This window comes from Aphelocoma coerulescens, chromosome 13 (assembly GCF_041296385.1).
Source record: "Aphelocoma coerulescens isolate FSJ_1873_10779 chromosome 13, UR_Acoe_1.0, whole genome shotgun sequence".
Lineage (NCBI taxonomy): Eukaryota > Metazoa > Chordata > Aves > Passeriformes > Corvidae > Aphelocoma > Aphelocoma coerulescens.
Window position 1 is genome coordinate 1,254,758 of NC_091027.1, and position 17,650 is coordinate 1,272,407.

Sequence of the window (17,650 nt, forward strand, 5' to 3'; positions counted from 1 at the left end):
GGGCCAGCCCGGGGTGCGCAGGGCCCGCCTCCAGCAGCGGTGCTCGGGCACCGAACGAGGGGCACGGAGGGAGTGCTGGGGTGGCTGTGCAGGGGCAGGAGTTGGACTCACGGATCCCTGTGGGATGCGCTTCTAACTCGGGGCATTCCATGGTTGTGATTCACTACAGCGGAGCTTGAACTCACACCCCCGCGCCCACCCCACACCCCGTGCGCACGGAAGCCGCAAAGCCCCGGAGCAGCCCGGCAGAGCTCCCCGCACACCCCAAGAACCGGGACACAGCCCTTCCCTCCACCGCTCCCTCTGCGTTGGAATCAACAGCTGCAGCAGGTGATCCAGTAGAATCCAGTGCATTTATTTCTTGCAATATCTGAATGGGTGTTTTTCAGCTTTGGATTTTAACACATACAAATTAATTTTTGCAAGTTTAATGACAACCAGTACTAGAAGCAAATCATTGTATAAAGCTCATAGAAAAAAAAAAAAACAAACAAACAACAAAACAAACCAACATCTCCGTCAGTTCTTGGTTTTCCTGGAAAAAAAGAAACCAAAACAAAAAACCAAGCATTCCAAATGAAGGCCTCATGGAAGCAAGCATACCCCTGCCAGAAAAAGTTAGGAACAAGTCAGAATCAACTATCAGCATAGGCAGCTGAAATACAAGTATTCACTCTTTCTACAAGCAGCTAATTTAACTAGAGACAAGGAGTTTACAGGGCCTAAAGCTGGAGAGTTTGTGAGAAACCCACTCCCCTGTCCAGGAGCACATTCGGAGTCTGATCTACAGTCTGGGCTAAGGAATAAAGGTGCTGATGAACCACCCCCTGCTCTGCAAACCTCCTGTAACCATCAACTGTTCCAGTGCAAATCAGAGTGAGTCCAGAGCAGGCATTAACACTAAACCAAGGGCAATGGAAGACTCTGCCTTGGCTCTCCCCTGCCCTCCCTGCAGTGCCAGTGCTGCAATCCGCAGGGAAAGGGAAGAGCAGGGTGCACATCAGACTTCAGATGCTGCTGTCTCCCTCCTTCAAGGGAGGATTGACTCAGCCTGGACATTAACAATGGAGAAGCAGCTTATGGCTGTTCCTAGAGGTCTAGAGACTACCAAAACTTCTAAATACAATCAATAAAGGCAAACACTGCTGAGCTGAGCGAGTCCTTCCCCACCTCCGTGTTCTGACCTGCTGCCCTGCCCAAACCTCTCCAAGAGTTACCAAGAGCGCTGTGGGATTCGCTTGCTTCAGTTTGTATTCAGAACGTACAAAGTCGACAACTTAAAGCTTTATTGTAGTTTGCAATAATATAAACAAGTGCTGATATTCAGTCAATGTCCATTTCTGGAAGCTTCTTGTCGGTGGCTGTGGGGGCAGAGCCCTGCTCGGGAGGCTGGGTCCCGCTCCCGGCGTCTCCCTGCCCGTCCAATGGTCCGTTGGGTTCCGTCGGCTTCTGCTCCTCCTTCGGCAGCTCCACCTTGGGTTTGGGTTTGTTCACTATGGGATTACAAATACTTGCCAATTCCTACAACACACAGAAATAACACATCCTTAGAAATGGTCTCGTCTTCCACAGCTGAACTTTAACCTTTGAAACCACTGCTGGGAATGCTCCAGTTGAGGGCTGATGTTCCCTGGTACTTTTGAGATTTTTCACCTCAGAATTTTCTGATAGAGCAATAAACACAAAAATTCATGGAAATACAGTGAGTTATGCAAAAAAACTTACTTTAGCTTTAGCCTGTATGTCTTTTGCTTTTATAACTGGGTCCAAAGTAAGACTCCTCTTGTTCTGAAGGTTGAGGTTGTTGTTCATCCACTCCATGGCTTCATTGGCGCTCTTCTCCACCTTTGCCACGTCTGCTTCATCGAGGTGCTCATACAGTTCATCCTGCAACACCCAAACAGGAGCAGCTGTGTCAGTGGTTGAGCAGAAACTGCATCCTGATCTCCTCAAAACTTAACTTCAAAACACTAAAGGCCATTTAGCCAAGAGCTGTTGTGGTTAACAGATCAACCAAGCTGATCACCCACAGCTCGGTAACCAGGGACCTGAAGTTCTCCTGCTGTTGGCATTTTGCCTCCATGAGGAAATAAACACCTGATTAAAAAGAGACTGAGGTGTGCAAGGCCTAAAATCCACTTCTGAAAATCTGTTACTGGGAGGTTGCACCAGATTTTTGTCTGAAGCAGGTTACCTAAAATTCAGAAAATATTTGTACCGTTTCCTTACGTTTTCCAGAAATTAAGTATGGAAATACCTTTGCTTTGAATGCATGAACAGCTTTCATGTACTGCTGGATTTGCTTTCCCAAGTCCTCAAATGCTTTTGGTCTTTCCTCTGATTCTTGGAATCTTGCCTGAATAGGCTGACCCAGAGTCTGAAACAAAGCACAATAGATATCAAAACTCATGGAGCATCACTGAGGGATCCTCAAGGTCTGACAGGACACATCAACCTTCCCGAACTCTCGGAACTCCCTCTGCTTACAGGAAAGCCTGAGCCTCCCTCAGCCAAGTTGTTACAGGTCTGTTGGAGATCTGCTCCTCACACACAATCCAAAGCAGGCAGTTTGTTACCTCAGAACCAGCAGATTCTCAGACCCCAGACAGCTCCTCACTGGAACAGTTTCCCAGCTTCAGTAAATTCCCTTGGGAATGTAAGAACCACTGACCTTCAGTTCTGTCAATTTATCAATGTATATTTGTTTGGGCTGGTCTTCACCATCTTCATAAAGCCAAATTTCTGTATCTTCCAGCTTCAGTGTGAAGCTATTCCGATCCTGCAGCAATCACACAAAACAGGCAGGTGACATCACTTATTAGGTGACAGATGGTATTAAATGGTACCTGGACCTTTCTGCAAGGGTTGTATTTTTAGAACATGAAGAACTCTGTCTGGAACTCTTTATCCTATTTTAGTAAAAAATAAGAAATAAAATATTCTTCTATACAGCTTTGTGGCAGATTGCAGGCCCAAGGAAGAACCTCTGTGACAGCCACAGTTCAGATCAATACTGTCACATAAAAGGCTTTTTTGTCCTCTGCACGTTTTCATTGTCACTACATGAGCAAGCCTGAGAACAGAGGGAAACTTTTCTTTAGCAAAGGTGCCATAAACGCCACCTGGCATGTCCCAGTTTGGGCTCTGCAGACACCTGGCTGGCAAAGCTCCATTAAAAGCAAGGTGGATGCAGTCAGGAGCTGAGAGATTCATCCCTGAAGCAGAGTTAAATTCATTACACACCCAGCTCCTTCAGTACAACAGGGAAAGCCGATTAATAATAATGCCAGGAGATTTTTAGGCAACCAGTTCAGATACAAGTGCCTACTTTTAGTAGATTATCATCAGAGCCAGAAAGGTTACAATTATTTCTTCAAATTTGAAGTCTGAATATGTAATTTATGTAAACATAGTATGAGATACAGGTCAAGAGTTACTGAATCCAACTGTTGATTGTACCAGGACAATCAAGCAGGAATACTCACATCCTCACTGACGAACTTCTCGTAAACACCACAGAGCTTGTCTCTCATTTCATACACGTATTCCTCCACTGCATTCTTGGCATCATTCCTCTCCTTCTCCAGCTTATCCTGCATTATCATCTTACCCTGTCAACAAGGTGTCAAATTAGTTGGCTAAAAAGCTCATAATTTAACATTTATTTCCAGGTCACCTGTTTGCAAACCAGATCAAGATTTTGCAAAACTGTGATTTACAGAATGGTTCTAGCATAGCACATGACTGAAAACTCATTTCAGTTTTGGTGTGATGTCCAATACAGCACAGGACAATCCTTCCCAGCTGAGGAACGTCCACCCTGAAGGTCACCTGCACCTCATGCCTGCAGGTGATTCTGGAGGTTTCCCACAGAACAGCCCTTTGAGAGTTACAGCTCCACTGATCAGCAGCAATGAATGTATTCTGCCTCCACGGGGCACTCTTGTTCACCTCTGACTCCTAACTGCTTGTTTGATTCCTTTTCATCTTTCCTTGACCATCCTTAACCACGTGTAATGAACAACATTTCTGGAGACCAACAAGTGACATTTGTAGCTTGGGCAAGGAGGAGTTTACCTCATTCTCAATGAACAAGTTGAGCATGTCCTTCCCTATCTGCCACACCAGCTGGTTCTCGATGGGAAGGTCCACTGTGGTCGTCTTCACTTTGGCCTTCTTGGCCTGAGGCGGCTGATCCACTTTCTTATCCTTTGAGTCAGCCTGACAAGTCTGCATTAAGGAAATACATAAATATATTCACAGTAAAAACACCATCACCACTCAGCTCAAGGGGAGCAGTCAAGGTTTACACCAGAAGAGCTGAATTAGTGCCTCAACAAGAGAACCAAGCACTCCCTGCCATTCTGGCACCTCAGCTGCTGAAGCCTGAGATAATTAATGCAGGTACTGACCTTTTCTGGGCACTCTGTCTACATTCATGGGGGAGGGTGCTCATGGCAGAACACTGTTCTAGTATTCAAGGTATTGAAAACTAGATGATTATTTCTTCCCTGAACAGGAGAGTTCCCCCATTTTATCAGTACCAGGTCACCTGACAGGTCTGCAGTTATCAGTGCCATTTGTGTCCTTTCTAAAGCTCTAATCACAATAGACCACCAGTGCACTGAAATAAAAGTTTGGCTTCCAGAACTATGACAAAGGCAGCAGATGTGCTCACACTCCTCATATTCTCAGGAATCTCATGAAAATAAAGTCTCAAATGCTCCTGTTACCTCCATTTCTTCAGACTCTGCCTTATTTTCAGGCTGGGTTTGCTGTTGCTCTTCAGCCTTTTGTTGCTCCTCGTCTACTTGCATCTTCTGAAATTCAGAGAGATCCAATTTCACACATTAAACAAATGCAGATCACTGCTTCAGTTCCTAGGCTGATCCCTTAACATCTCTAATGCTCTTTAGACAAAAAAAACCAGACTGAAAACTGAAGGAATAAATTATGAGCTCCCAGTCTTTGTTCCAGCAAGCCACAGCTCCATCATTAAGAATTGATCTATACCTCAATCCTGGTTTCAAGAGTTCTGTCACTGGTGTAACATACCACAACTAGTACTCAATCCCATATTTTAGTTGTGGGCATGTCTAGTAAATCCTTACACAAGCCTGAGACCATGGGGATTCTGAGCAGCTGGCAGCAGTGAGTCTGTTACCTCTTCCTCCTTTGCGTGCTGATCCGTCTCCATTGGCTCCTCGTTCTCGTCAGATTTATGAACCTCCACCAAAGATGCACTTGAAACACTGAAGATGCCATGGATATTTACTCTGACTTTGACTTTCACTTTGGAACTGGATCCATCTGTTTGAGGAGTGACCTTCTGAACCAAGAAGTGAGCTAAACAGAGAAAAAAACCAAACACTTTTGATTAACCCAAGCACTGAATGCAAAGCAAACCCCAACTGCTGCTGACACAGCTCACTGCAATGTGCTCAGGGAATGTTAAAACCTACTCAAGTTGGACAATCCAGTATTTTTACTCAGCAATGCAGGGGCACAGCTATTGGGAATTCTCTATGTAAAACCTGGTGTTACTTTTATCAGAGCAAAAGACTGCACAACTCTCAGTGTGCCCCTACCAGGTCTGCTGCAGTATTAGGATGCTCTTTTTGCCCACAAACTTCACGTTACTCCACCTATTTTACTGAAAATCCATTTGAAACGTCATCCTGAGAGCATTTGCAGTAGGCTGCATGTGCAGACTATGTAATTAGACACAAAAGGCTTGAAACATAGAAAAGACTCTTAGTTAAAGGTACAGAATGGTGCTAACCTATAGCAGGGTCTGGGTAAGGCAGCTCCTTGGGGGAACTGTAGTAGGCCTCCAGAGTGAAGGGCTCCTTCCTGTAGAAAGTGAGGACCTTGGAAAAGGGAGCAGCATGGTTTTTGGGGAAGACCTCACAGTCGCTGCAAGAGAAAACACAGCCTGTGTTCAGTATGACAACACAGCTGGCAAGGTAACAGCACATTTCTAGATACTCCTAATGGAAAAGCTTCCTTAAGAAGTGACAAGACTGTCCTGATTTTTCAGGTTAAATAACACCAACAGCCATGCAGGAAGTGCCAAACAACCACTCCACCTTGGTTTTGTTTTCTACCATCATTAACTTCAGAAGTATCAAACCTGAAGTGCTAAATGGGTATTTAACCCTGGAAATACCCTGTTCTAAGGGTACTTACTCATGTTTGTTATTTACTCTGATTGTCACCAGTAATTTCAAGCTGTCACATGCAAGAAGATTGAACTGTTTTTACCTTAGGCCTTCCTCTGCTGGCGAATTCCATCGCAAAGAGATGGGATATGGTATCAAATCTGTGATAGAAAACTCTCTCACTTTGAAAGCCGGGGACAAAATTGCACACTGCAAGAGCACAAAAGCCACATTACAAACATTCAGACTTTAGGTGAACAAGCATTTCATTCACCACGTAGCTATTGATGATGTTTAATATCCTCACAGCTAAAACAAGCAGCACTTTTTACCTGCAGTGCACAGCCTCGTGCCACAGCCTCATCTGCATTCAGGGTTGTACTGACTTCTTTGCCAAAAAATTTACTGATCTTCTCTTTTACAGCAGGAATTCTTGTGGTACCACCAACTATCTCTACTGCATAAATATCCTCCTTCTTTAACCCTAGAAAGGAGTCAGACAGTAGATGAAATGTTTCTTTTTCACATGAACACACTGACGTCATAAACCAGAAGTTTTAATAGACCAACATTAGGCTTGTTCTCTAAGTTTCTAAGCAGTAAAAATTTCAGATTTCAGCTTGTGTAAGAAAGTTTTTTAATCTTGTAACTACTAAACCAGCAATAGTTTTGGGGTAAATCCCTGTGTCCGACATGCAAAGGAAGCCTGCACTCTGGCTGGCTCCTGTCTGCACGCAGAACAGCCCCACACACACCCCCACTTACTGGCTTGCTCCAGCACGCTGCGAAGGGGTGGCTCCACTCTTGCCAGGAGTCCTTCACACATCTCTAAAAATTTGCTTCTGTTGGGAGAAGCCATAAACAAAACTCTAGCACACCATAAGCAACACTGCAAACACAAAAGGATGCCCAAACTGAAGGAATGCCACCTTCACTGTGTACTGCAGGGTTTTCTCTCCTCCAGCCCTAGCTTTATGCTTTAGTATATTCTCCCAGACAAAACGTGGTTCCAGTAACCCTGGCACCCTTGCAACATTCACAGCCCTCCCTCCTAACTCAAGGCCACTGACCAGGCTCTAAACATTTTCATTTCCAGCAGCATTCCTGCACATGTTGTTTCATTTCTCACCCCCCTGCAGCCCTAAAAGCTGACACTTAGTACCAAGTTTTCAATTGCCTGAAGGGCACTCTGAAGTTTCCCCGTGTAGAGTAGCCAAGGTTACCTGTTCATGGTTCCAGACACATCTATATCATTCATGAAGCACTCTATGTTCATGGGCAGGTCAGAGGCATTGGCACTCATCAGCTTCTTCAGCCTCTCACACTCCTGGTACAGCCTCAGCAGCGCTCGGATCTTGGACTTGATGTCAAGTTTGTATTTCTTCCCAAACTCCTCACAAAAGTATTCCACCAACACCTCATCAAACTTCCTGCCTCCAAGGGTTGTATCGAATGCTGTAGCGAGAACCTTAAAGGAAGGGAACCCTTCAGTAACAGAACAATGTGCCAGTACTCCATGAAAGCAATTAGCAGTTAACATCAAAGCACTGCTTTGTTTCAAATATAGTTCAACCCTAAGTCAAAGAAATTGGCCTTCCTGGAATGAGGTGACAACTGCTTTAAAAGGAATTTAGGGAGATAGGGCAGGACTTAGCAACACAATCTGTTCCATAGCTTGTGCTGGGAGCAGGCCTCTGTTTCCAAATTCTGCTTAGCCACTGTCAGTTTGAGTCATATCCCAGTTTAATATTTGATGCCTCCTAAGGGTGGAATGTGCTTACACCAAGCTAAAAATAAAACAGGAAGAGAATAAATGATAATAACTCTTAAAACAGGTGCTCATTTTTGATGAAGGAGTTATCTGCAAAGAACACCTGTAGCCCACCCACCTCAGCTCATTCTGCTCTGTAAACACACCATGAATTAATTTTTTTAGGAACAGAAGTCAGTGAAGTATCACATTACCCTCAATACCCCTTCACACTGGCTTTGATCTCTACACTGCCCCAACAGCCCTCCACTCTAGACCCCCAAGCATTCCTTCCACACTGCCATGGCTTCCAAGTTAAAAAACAAATCCAAGAGAAACATAAAGGTTACATTTCTTCACTAAACAAAACTATGAGAAAACAAATGTTTTCAGAACATTTCTCAGCATTTAATTACTTAATGCTTTAAGTTTTGCATCTGTTTCTCCAGCCACTCATGAGAAAGTTATTGTAACTGCCAAGGCCAGATTGTAATAATAAACTGTAAAAATAAAAAAGCCACTAAGATGTTAGTATTTGCTGGAAAACAGCAATGCTTTGGCAATGTACACTCAGAAGTACACTGTCATCTGCTGAGCTTCCACTGGCAGCTTAAAGCAATCAGGAATGTTTCTACTCTTGCACATGAGCACCACAGTGAGGGTTCAGAAACAATGTCTGGTGCTTACACCATTGTAGGAATTCCTGGTTTAACACCAGATCTCATGACTGAACTGGAGTATTTTTTTGAAAGCAGCACACAGTCAGATATGATAATTTCTGAATAAACCATTTAATCCAGATTTTTTCTTCTTTGCCAGAGTCTGCTGATTAAGGCATGTTTGCTTCCTCCACACACTGCTCAAAAGCTCTCTAGTTCCCTGCCCTACTTTTTGCTCCAGACAAAGTGCAATTTTAAAAACATGAATTGAGCTGTGTGGACGCCCCTCTGTGAAGCCAGGCAGGCTTGCCTGCCACAGTCCATGGATGTGCTGATGAGTGTTCTACAGATAATTAAAATGGATGTGTAACAGCTTGTTTACTTTCAGTTTGCCTTTGTTGAATGCACAAACAGAAACTTGATATGCAGAATGCCCCATGTCCACAAAAACAACGTTCCGTGGCTTTTCTTCCAAGGCAGGCAGGTCTTGCTTATAGATCCCATATGCAAGGGCAACTACAGAAATAAAAGTATAGTTAAGACATTCAGGTTTATAATTATCAAGAAATAAGCATTTCCTTGTGCTTCTCAAGCTACAGACACTGATCTCTCATTAAACAAAACTCCCAATGCTAAAGAAACGTGGAAGAACATTAAGCAGTACCAGCCCTTCCCTCAGCTGCATTAAAACAGATATTCACAAATATCTTTATGCCTTTGTAAAGCAATGAAACAGACCAGAATTTAGGAAACTTTCTGATCAACTCATCTATTTCAAGTGTACAAAAGCAGCTGTTAATTCCAGAAAGCAAGGCTCACTGGCAGAATAAAAGCCCTTTGACATAGCAAAACTACAACACTGAGTGAGGGACAGGAAGGAATTACCTGCTGTTGTTTCATTGATTAGTCTCAGACAGTTGAGACCAGCAATCTGGGTAGCATCCATCACAGATCTCCTTTCTGCATCTGTGTAGAAACAAGGAACCTGCAAGGAGGTCAGAGAGCCAATATTAACATTTATAGGAGCCACCTTTAGTAAACAGTTACAAGTGTGGACAGTGAGCTCAAGGAGCACAGCTGAGGCCTCCTTCAAATGCAGTGTTCATTTCAGTTGCAATAGAAAAAAAAGAAAAAAAAAAGAAAATTACATGACCACAATGTTACTTTTTCCATTCCCTATCACAAGCCACTCATTTTTGGAGCACATAATCAGAAATAGGTATCAAATATTATTTATGCTGCTAATTAGCAGCAATTTAAGAACATTAATGAAATAAGTCTAGTTTTCGAGAGACGTAAGATTCAGTTTAAACAGGAAAGAAAGATATCTGGATATTCAAGTTTACTGGGCAATTTAATCAGACTTCATTCAATGCTGCAGCCATTTCAGTTCAGACAGTAACGAAGTTTTGTGTGTTCTGTTGGATTCCATACTTACAGAAACAACACAGTCAACCACAGGCTTCTTAAGCGCATTCTCAGCAGTCTCCTTTAATTTGGTAAGAAGCATTCCTGTCACCTGCTCAATTGTAAAGTTTCTTTCTTCTTCCATATACATGGCCTTCAAACAAAAATTGTGCACGCTCATTATACTGCAGTGGAACCCATGCACCATCCCCATCATCTGCCTTTTATTCCCTTCCCTATTAAGGCTTTCCATTCAAAAGAGAACACAAACTACAGCGAGCAGATTCAAAACAGAGAAATAAAAGGAAACTTTATCAGTTTCCTCCTCTGGCTCTTTCTCAGACATGCCACACTTACCTTGATGCCAGTTGAGCCTGTTGGCAGCTGGACAAGTTCATAGGCAAGGCTTGCTTTTTCAGCTTGAACAAAGGGATCTGAGAATGCACGACCATGAAATCTTTTAAAACTTTGTACTGTATTCTTTGCATTTGAAATAACCTAGAGAAAAAGAAATCTTTAATACAACATGGCAGGGGAACATCTGAATTTCAAACAGAAGACAGAGTTTTGTTCTCATGCTTCTCTTGCCAGAATACTTTTATCATTTGTATCTTAACAGTATCTGGGCAGGTGCTGGGAGGCAACTTCCCTCTGGCTGCTCAGGGAACCTACAGGAATTTGAGATGGAAAATAAAATGTACGCTAAAAACTGAGCCAAGTCTATAAAATATTGATTACAACAGCACTCAAATTTCATCGTGTACGTGTAGGACATGCTTTAGAATGGTTAGCAAAACCTCTTTCCCACTTACCTGTTTTCTACCCCCTACCTTTCTACAATCAGTGATTGCCCAAACATAACAAGCACATGGATGTAAATTCCAGCTCAGGTTCATCACATGCACATGACACTCAACACACAGATATTCCCAGAAAACAGCTCAAGGACCTGCTCAAGAAGCTTTAAAAAGTCAGGAGGTCCCCTAAGATGATACTGTCACCTTGATTTAACTGACAAAAGGTAGACTGACTTTCATTAACAGCAGAGATCAGCACAGAGAAGTGAAAGCCCATCCCAGCTTGCTTCACGTAGCACAAGTGAAGGGAATTCTGTCACTGACACCGGAGCGAGGCACGCACTGAAAACCACAGGCACTGAGAGCAGACAGGCACTGTTCCACAGAGCATTACCTGGGATTTGGGCTCAGGCAGGTGTCTGCTTCCTAAGTAACTTGGGCTGGACGTTCTCTAAGTTTAGTCCGTGCAGGACATACTCATCTCTACAGGGCTCTGCACCAATGGATTTCGTTAAGCTAAGCAGACACTCAATTCCAGAAAAAACAGCTGTGTTTGGTTCTAGTACAGTTGTGCTGTTCTTGAATAACATGGCTGTGTCCAGGGATTTTTGTATTTTAGATAATGAATCTTCAACAATTCTAGGCTTTTTAGGCTAAGAAAAAACAACTGTTTGACTAGTCACTTCCTGTAGAAGACTTGAAAAAAATAAATCATCTTTTATAGGGGTTACTTACACAGCAACATTAAATCTGATACAGCAGGACCCAAATACCATGAGTAGGACAAATCAGCTTAACTTCTTCTCAATCCTTAAATCACATTTACCTGCCTACAGCAACAGAAATTCAGACCGTGGGCAAGAACACCCAAGAGAGATATTTAGGCTGTAATTCAGCCACAAAGGGTCAAGAAAGCGCTATCTATTTACACTCAAATACGTCCCCTCTCTGCCAAAATCATGCACTTAATGGAATTCTATAGAACAGTCACATAATTAAAAGCCATCATAAAGCACAGGAAATGGAATAAGCTATGGCAGGGTGAAACACCACTGTTTAGCTTTAGAATTTACGTTTGCGACCTGAAAAACAAAATCAGCAGTTCTCAGAATTTCTTAAGAGGCACAGCTTTATTTTGTACAATTCATTATGTGCAAGGATCAACCCTGAGATTTCTCTGCCAGATGACAAAGCAGCAGTCCATGGTGAACAGCTGAGGGAAGCTCAGCTGTTCATCAGTTATGGAGACACCAGGGCACCAGCTCAGGGACATCTGTTATCTGCAGTGATAAGCCCCACACTGTTGCTCTGAAGTTGTTTTACCCAAACCCCACGCTCACCTGGCTTTTAGCTGCAGCACCAATCGAGCGATTCTTGGGCCCAAAGGATATACAGGCTCTGCAAGGAAAAGAGTGAGTTCAGTCAGTGACTGCAGAGCTGCACTGCACATCTGTTGGGTAAAAAGTATTGCTGCTGTCTAGAAGGTCACTGGTCTAATGAATATGATTTGGTCCATTGAGGAAGTTGGTCACTCGCTGCAATCTACGCATGGAACGTTCTGTGGACTCTGGGAAAAACAAGCGCTGTAATTGCATTTCAAACAGCCACGGTCCTCCCTGCAGAACAGCACCAACCCCAACCTCAGCCACACTCCTTCAAGTTTCCCCTCTAAGCCCTGACAGGGCAGACAGCCTTATCTCAGTAACTGCCCCTGTATCTGATGCACTCAAGGATAAGTTGGTTGCTAATAACACGGGAAACGTTCGACTGTTAGCAGACAAACAGGAGGTGAATCAGATATTAAGGAAATCGTTCCTACACGTCTGTAGCAGATGCTAACTAAGCTTTCCAGTTTTAAGCCAAACCCTTCAAGGGCAGGAAGAAAATACCTGCAGAGAAAGATTGGTCTTTCAGAGCTTCATCTGTACCCACAGAGCACAGAAAGAGAAATTATGTTCCCTCCTCACTGCTCTGTGACAGCCTGCAGTTCTGAATAAAGAAATCCTCCTTTTTGGAGAAATTCCTAGGCCAATTCAGCCTTTTGATTTACATATTTAACGAATTGTAGGAGCCCTAACAAAATGAAATCCAGCCCTCTAATCCAAGTTCCTCATACCACTGAGGTAAACTTGGTGGGGGGAACCCTGGCATAGGGCAAGCAGATCTCTACTGCTCACACAACGTCCCAACAGTCTAATTAAGCTGCTCTCCATGCAGCAGGTTAAGAATCTGCTTTACAGCAGGGTGATGCCATAGGACTGTCACAGGAAACCTTCCAGCTCAGCCTGAGGTTTGGAATTGGGTGTTCCAAGCAGAAACTGTCAAAACCAGACTGGAAGGCTGGGGTGATAGAATTGCATTGGGTTTATATCTTCTTCTATTTTATTAATATCTTCAAAAATGCAACAAGGCCTACCCTAAGCATGTGTTGCAACAGAATTAACATTTCTGAATAAATCTGTAGTTGTTTAAAACAACTACTCAAGAGATTAGTTTAAAAAACTAATCTCAGGCCCACACCAATGAAACAGGGGTAAAAATCTAACAAGCCCAGAGCAGGGAGCTGGGTATTAATTTACTCTGTCTCCTGAAAGGAATTAAGATGTGAATTGTTACCTTTCTCTTGGCCAAAACAAAAATACCCTGCTACTTCACTGTTGAATTCACAAACCAAGATCCCCTCACCAACACAAATGTACTAATTTAGATGAGAGCCTCGGGGAGTCAGGCAGGGACCCAGCACAGAGGTGAGTGAAACTGGGAAGAAGGAGGGAGAGAAGGAAGAATTTTCATCCAGTCTCATTCCCCAAATCAGTTCACAGGAACCAGTAAACTCATGAAAAACAAATTACACTCTTACACAATTTCTGGAAGCTGAATAACTAACCAGTGCATTTAAAGTAGAAACATTCACAGTGAAGGTCATCAGAGGTCTAATGAAACAGCTTTAGAATATTAAAATCTCTGCTTCACATACCTGGAGGCACCACCTCATCCTCCCACCCACTGCCACTTCCTGGGAAGATCCCCTGTCCCCTGAGAGCTCATGTTCTCGGCACTGACCATCAGCACCAGCTCCAGAAGGTCAATCACAATGATTTCATTTAACTGAAGTCCCTTCATTTCTATAGAAATAATGAAACTATCTCATTTTTCCCTCTCAGTTTCCACCACCTTTCTCTCTCTCTACCACTTTTCCATGTCCAAAGACAAACATGGTTTGCACAGCTTTGGGATGTGCAAGTTCAAATTTTACAGGGTTCCAGAAGAATCCAAGTACCAGAGATGAAAGCAGATTCTGTGGGAGTGTCATCTGCCACTGAACTCAATACAATGCACTCAGCTGGGGTTTATTTTAATAATACAAATTATTACAATAACACAGAAACACAGTGTTTAACCCTGACCATGAGCCAGTGCCTGAGGAAACCTGTCACACTGCCTTGCATGGCTTCCCCACTATAACTGCTCAGCACTGACTTTTTGAACCAGGCTTCTGATTCTAAGTCACTTAAACACCATTCGGAATTTCTTTTAATTAGAAGGGTCTGCTTGCAGAATGGTTTCCTGCATTCCCTCAGAACAGTACCTGGAGATTAAGCCCTGTTAAAACCCTCTCATTTTCATTATGCTCATTTCTTCCAATTCCACTTCAGGCTCCCATAACTGAATTATTTCCCAAGAGATGCAATGTGTCAGATATATTATTTAGCTCATCTTCTTCAACAAGGGAGATTTGTGCTCACATCTCAAATACACAGATATATTTATCAGCAGAACTTCAACTCCCTGAGGGCCAAATACCTACAGCTATTAGAGCACAGCTCTGACAGTCTCTACATTCAGTGTTTTCCCAGCACATCTAACCTTTAAACTCCCACATTATTGAGAACACTTAAAAGATCTCCAGATACTTGAGCACATGTGCTGAATTCAAAATTTCCTTCTCCATTTATTCATTGCTTAAAGACAGGGGCAAGCAAACAGTGATGTATTGTCTAGTGAGAAGCAAGGTCACTGGGCTTTCTGGAGTGATACAAGGGATCTAAAAAACCCCAAACATGGAGGATGATCCAACTGTCTCATGGAGACAGCTACTTCAGTATCTGCTTAAATAAAGCCATACTGCAACAGAAGGTAAGCTGCAGGAACACTTTTAGGACAGCTTTCCCCACAGCTCCCCTCCAGGTCTGATGCAAATTCTTTTTCCGCTTTCATTTTGCATTTCATTCACAGAGTTTTACCCCAGTTCTCCCTCTCCTTCTTAGGAAGTTCCTTATTAAAAGGGGCAATGCACACCCCTGTTGAGAATGTGTTGGGAAGGATCATTATATGAGCAGGGCTAGAATATACTGATCATGTTATATCATGGAATCATGGAATGATTTAGGTTGGGAGGGACCTTAAAGCCCACCCAGTGCCACCCCTGCCATGGCAGGGACACCTTCCACTGTCCCAGGCTGCTCCAGCCCCAATGTCCAGCCTGGCCTTGGGCGCTGCCAGGGATCCAGGGGCAGCCACAGCTGCTCTGGGCACCCTGTGCCAGGGCCTCAGCAACCTCACAGGGAAGAATTCCTTCCCAATATCCAATCCAAACCTCCTCTCTGTCAGTTTGAAGCTATTGCCCTTGTCCTGGCACTCCAGGCTGCTGAGCAGCTTTCCCAAACTCTGATCCCAGGACAGGCCGTGGGGGTCACACCGAGCCCGGCACCAGCTGAGCCCTCCCCTCCCCGGTCCTGCTGTGCTGGGACTGCAGGGGAATGAGAGCCATGCTACCAGAACTCGGCGTGTGAACACACGGGGAATTACGGTCTGGCGCTTCCAGCAGCCAGGGATGTTTTTTTCTACACTCACAGCCCCCGTCCTTCTAATCCCAAGAGCACAGCCCCGCCTCGGGGGGGTCAAACCGGCCGTACTGCACCGAAGGGCTGAGAGAGCTGGGGCTGTTCAGCCTGGAAAAGAGAAGGTTCTGCGGTCACCTCAGAGCATCTTCCAGCGTCTGAAGGGGCTACAGGGAAGCTGGAGAAGGACTCTGCATCAGGAACTGGACTGACAGCACAAGGGGGAATGGCTTCGGACTGAAAGAGGGGAAATTTAGGTTAAATATACGGTAGAAATTGCTCCCTGTGAGGGCGATGAGGCACTGGCACATAATTGCCCACAGAAACTGTGGCTGCCCCATCCCTGGAAGTGTTCGAAGCCAGGCTGGATGGGGTTCGGAGCAATCTGGTCTACTGGAAGGTGTCCCTACCCATCGCAGAGGTGTAGAACTGGATGAGCTTTAAGGTCCCTTCCAACCCCTTAACATTCTATGATTCTGTGATTCTACGAACGGCAGCTGAGCGGGTCTCCCGGAGCCCCCTCCGTGTCTGCCCCGCTTTACCGCTTCTCTCTAAGCACTTTATACCTCCGTTCCCCCGGCCCCGCCGCTTCCCTCCCTGCCCGGCCCCGCCACGCCGGGCCCCGCGGGCGCCTTGCCGCCGCCTCAGCGCGGCTCCCGCGTTCACTCACGGCGTGCTGCGGTCGCTGTACTCGTTGGCGACGGTCTCGATGCCGCCGGCGCGGGCCACGGCCACGTAGCAGCTCTGGAAGCCCAGGTCGATGCCCACCACGGACATGGCGGCGGCGCTGAGGGGGGAGCGCGGCACCGGCAATTCTCGAAAGATCCCGTCGGGCCGCGGCCGCGCCGGCGCTGGGGCGGCCGAGATCTCGCGAGAGCGCGGGCCGGGCGGCGGGGCCGGGGGCGGGGGCTCTGAGGGGGCTCTGAGGGGGCTCCGGGTTCGCCGCTTTTTCCCGTCGGCGGAGTCGTTTCCTTGCGTAATCTTCGAGGAATGGGAGAAAAAGGCGGTAAAGTCACAACTTGGCGGCACTGCAAAGGTCGCTGAGTTACTGCCCTCAGTCCGAGGCTTGTCGTGCCCCAGGAAAGCCTTTTAGTGAAACTTTTTCCTGCCCGTGATGTAGCGACCTGAGGGTGACGGATGGGGTGGATGGAAACAGCACACCGTGCGATTTAATGATAATAAAATTACAGTTTATGGAAAGACAGTTTTTGCAGAAAAGGACTTAAACGCCTCTTTACTATTTTTCTTTTGCGGTTCAGCTATCCCTGGAAGTGTCCAAGCCAGGATGGACAGGACTTGGAGCAACCTGGGATAGTGGAAGGTGTCCCTGCCCATGGCAGGGGTGGAATAAGATGATCTTTAAGGTCCTTTTAACCCAAACCATTCAGGAATTCGATGTTCTGATTGTTCTTGAATTGCAGCAGAAAGTCCACGCCTGGTTTGAGATCCTAGGTTGAAAATCCAAGGTGTGAGAATTTGAGATTGTGGTTAAAAGATAATTTGGTACCAACCGTGCTCCCAATAAAATTCAGCATATGATTGCTTTATGTCCGGTAGGATTTACAGTACACTTGGTCTATAATCACCACAGGATATTTTAATGTTTTTATATCTCACTGGGCCCCTCTTGCTGCAGTTTGGATGAGTACAGATGCATTGGGCAGTGTTTGGCCCCCAAGTGATTTGTGAGCATGTGGGAGAAAAGTCTTTTTAGGGATCAGGAATCCCTAAAGAGCTAAACAATTAAAAAAAAAAAAAATCCCTAGAACTTCCAGCACATTCCATGGTGGCAGCAGTGGAGGGGGCAGTGGACAGTGGAGCTGCTCGCCTTGGCAGTGTGAAAGGTTCTGCGGGGGAAGCATTTTGGGATGAAAGCACGAGGGACTGGTGCACTCATCCTAACACAAACCTAATCCTGATCCTTACATCCATGACTTTCGTGGAACGGGATGTTTGGGAATGCTTTCAATTCCGTGACGAAACGCGCCAACGCCGTGCGTCACCGAGCCCCCGGCGCTGCGTTTACATCGCTGCT

At 45.1% G+C, this 17,650-nt stretch overlaps 1 protein-coding gene across 1 annotated transcript; it reads right to left on the reverse strand.

The window, feature by feature from the left end:
* Positions 1-334: 334 nt before the first annotated feature.
* HSPA4 (heat shock protein family A (Hsp70) member 4) lies at positions 335-16,449 on the reverse strand. Its single transcript, XM_069029027.1, has 19 exons — positions 16,286-16,449; positions 12,115-12,172; positions 10,335-10,475; positions 10,009-10,131; positions 9,456-9,555; positions 8,953-9,086; positions 7,385-7,629; positions 6,927-7,003; positions 6,494-6,645; positions 6,265-6,371; positions 5,783-5,916; positions 5,165-5,346; positions 4,734-4,820; positions 4,078-4,230; positions 3,486-3,611; positions 2,672-2,779; positions 2,258-2,377; positions 1,726-1,887; positions 335-1,521 (listed from the first exon to the last, which is right to left on the reverse strand). Exons 1-19 carry the CDS (start codon positions 16,390-16,392, stop codon positions 1,324-1,326), a joined length of 2,514 nt encoding a protein of 837 aa, XP_068885128.1. The 5' UTR covers positions 16,393-16,449; the 3' UTR covers positions 335-1,323.
* Positions 16,450-17,650: the final 1,201 nt, after the last annotated feature.

What these genes read in the sequence shown, in the direction of transcription:
- HSPA4 (XM_069029027.1), bottom strand. Translation starts at nt 16,392, where the DNA reads ATGTCCGTGGTGGGCATCGACCTGGGCTTCCAGAGCTGCTACGTGGCC. An exon ending in TCAACAAAGGCAAACTGAAA is followed by an intron (nt 7,630 to 8,952) that starts GTAAACAAGCTG and finishes CCTTCCTTTAAG; the next exon opens with GTTCTCGCTACAGCATTCGA. An exon ending in TTACCCAGACCCTGCTATAG is followed by an intron (nt 5,347 to 5,782) that starts GTTAGCACCATT and finishes TTCTCTGTTTAG; the next exon opens with CTCACTTCTTGGTTCAGAAG.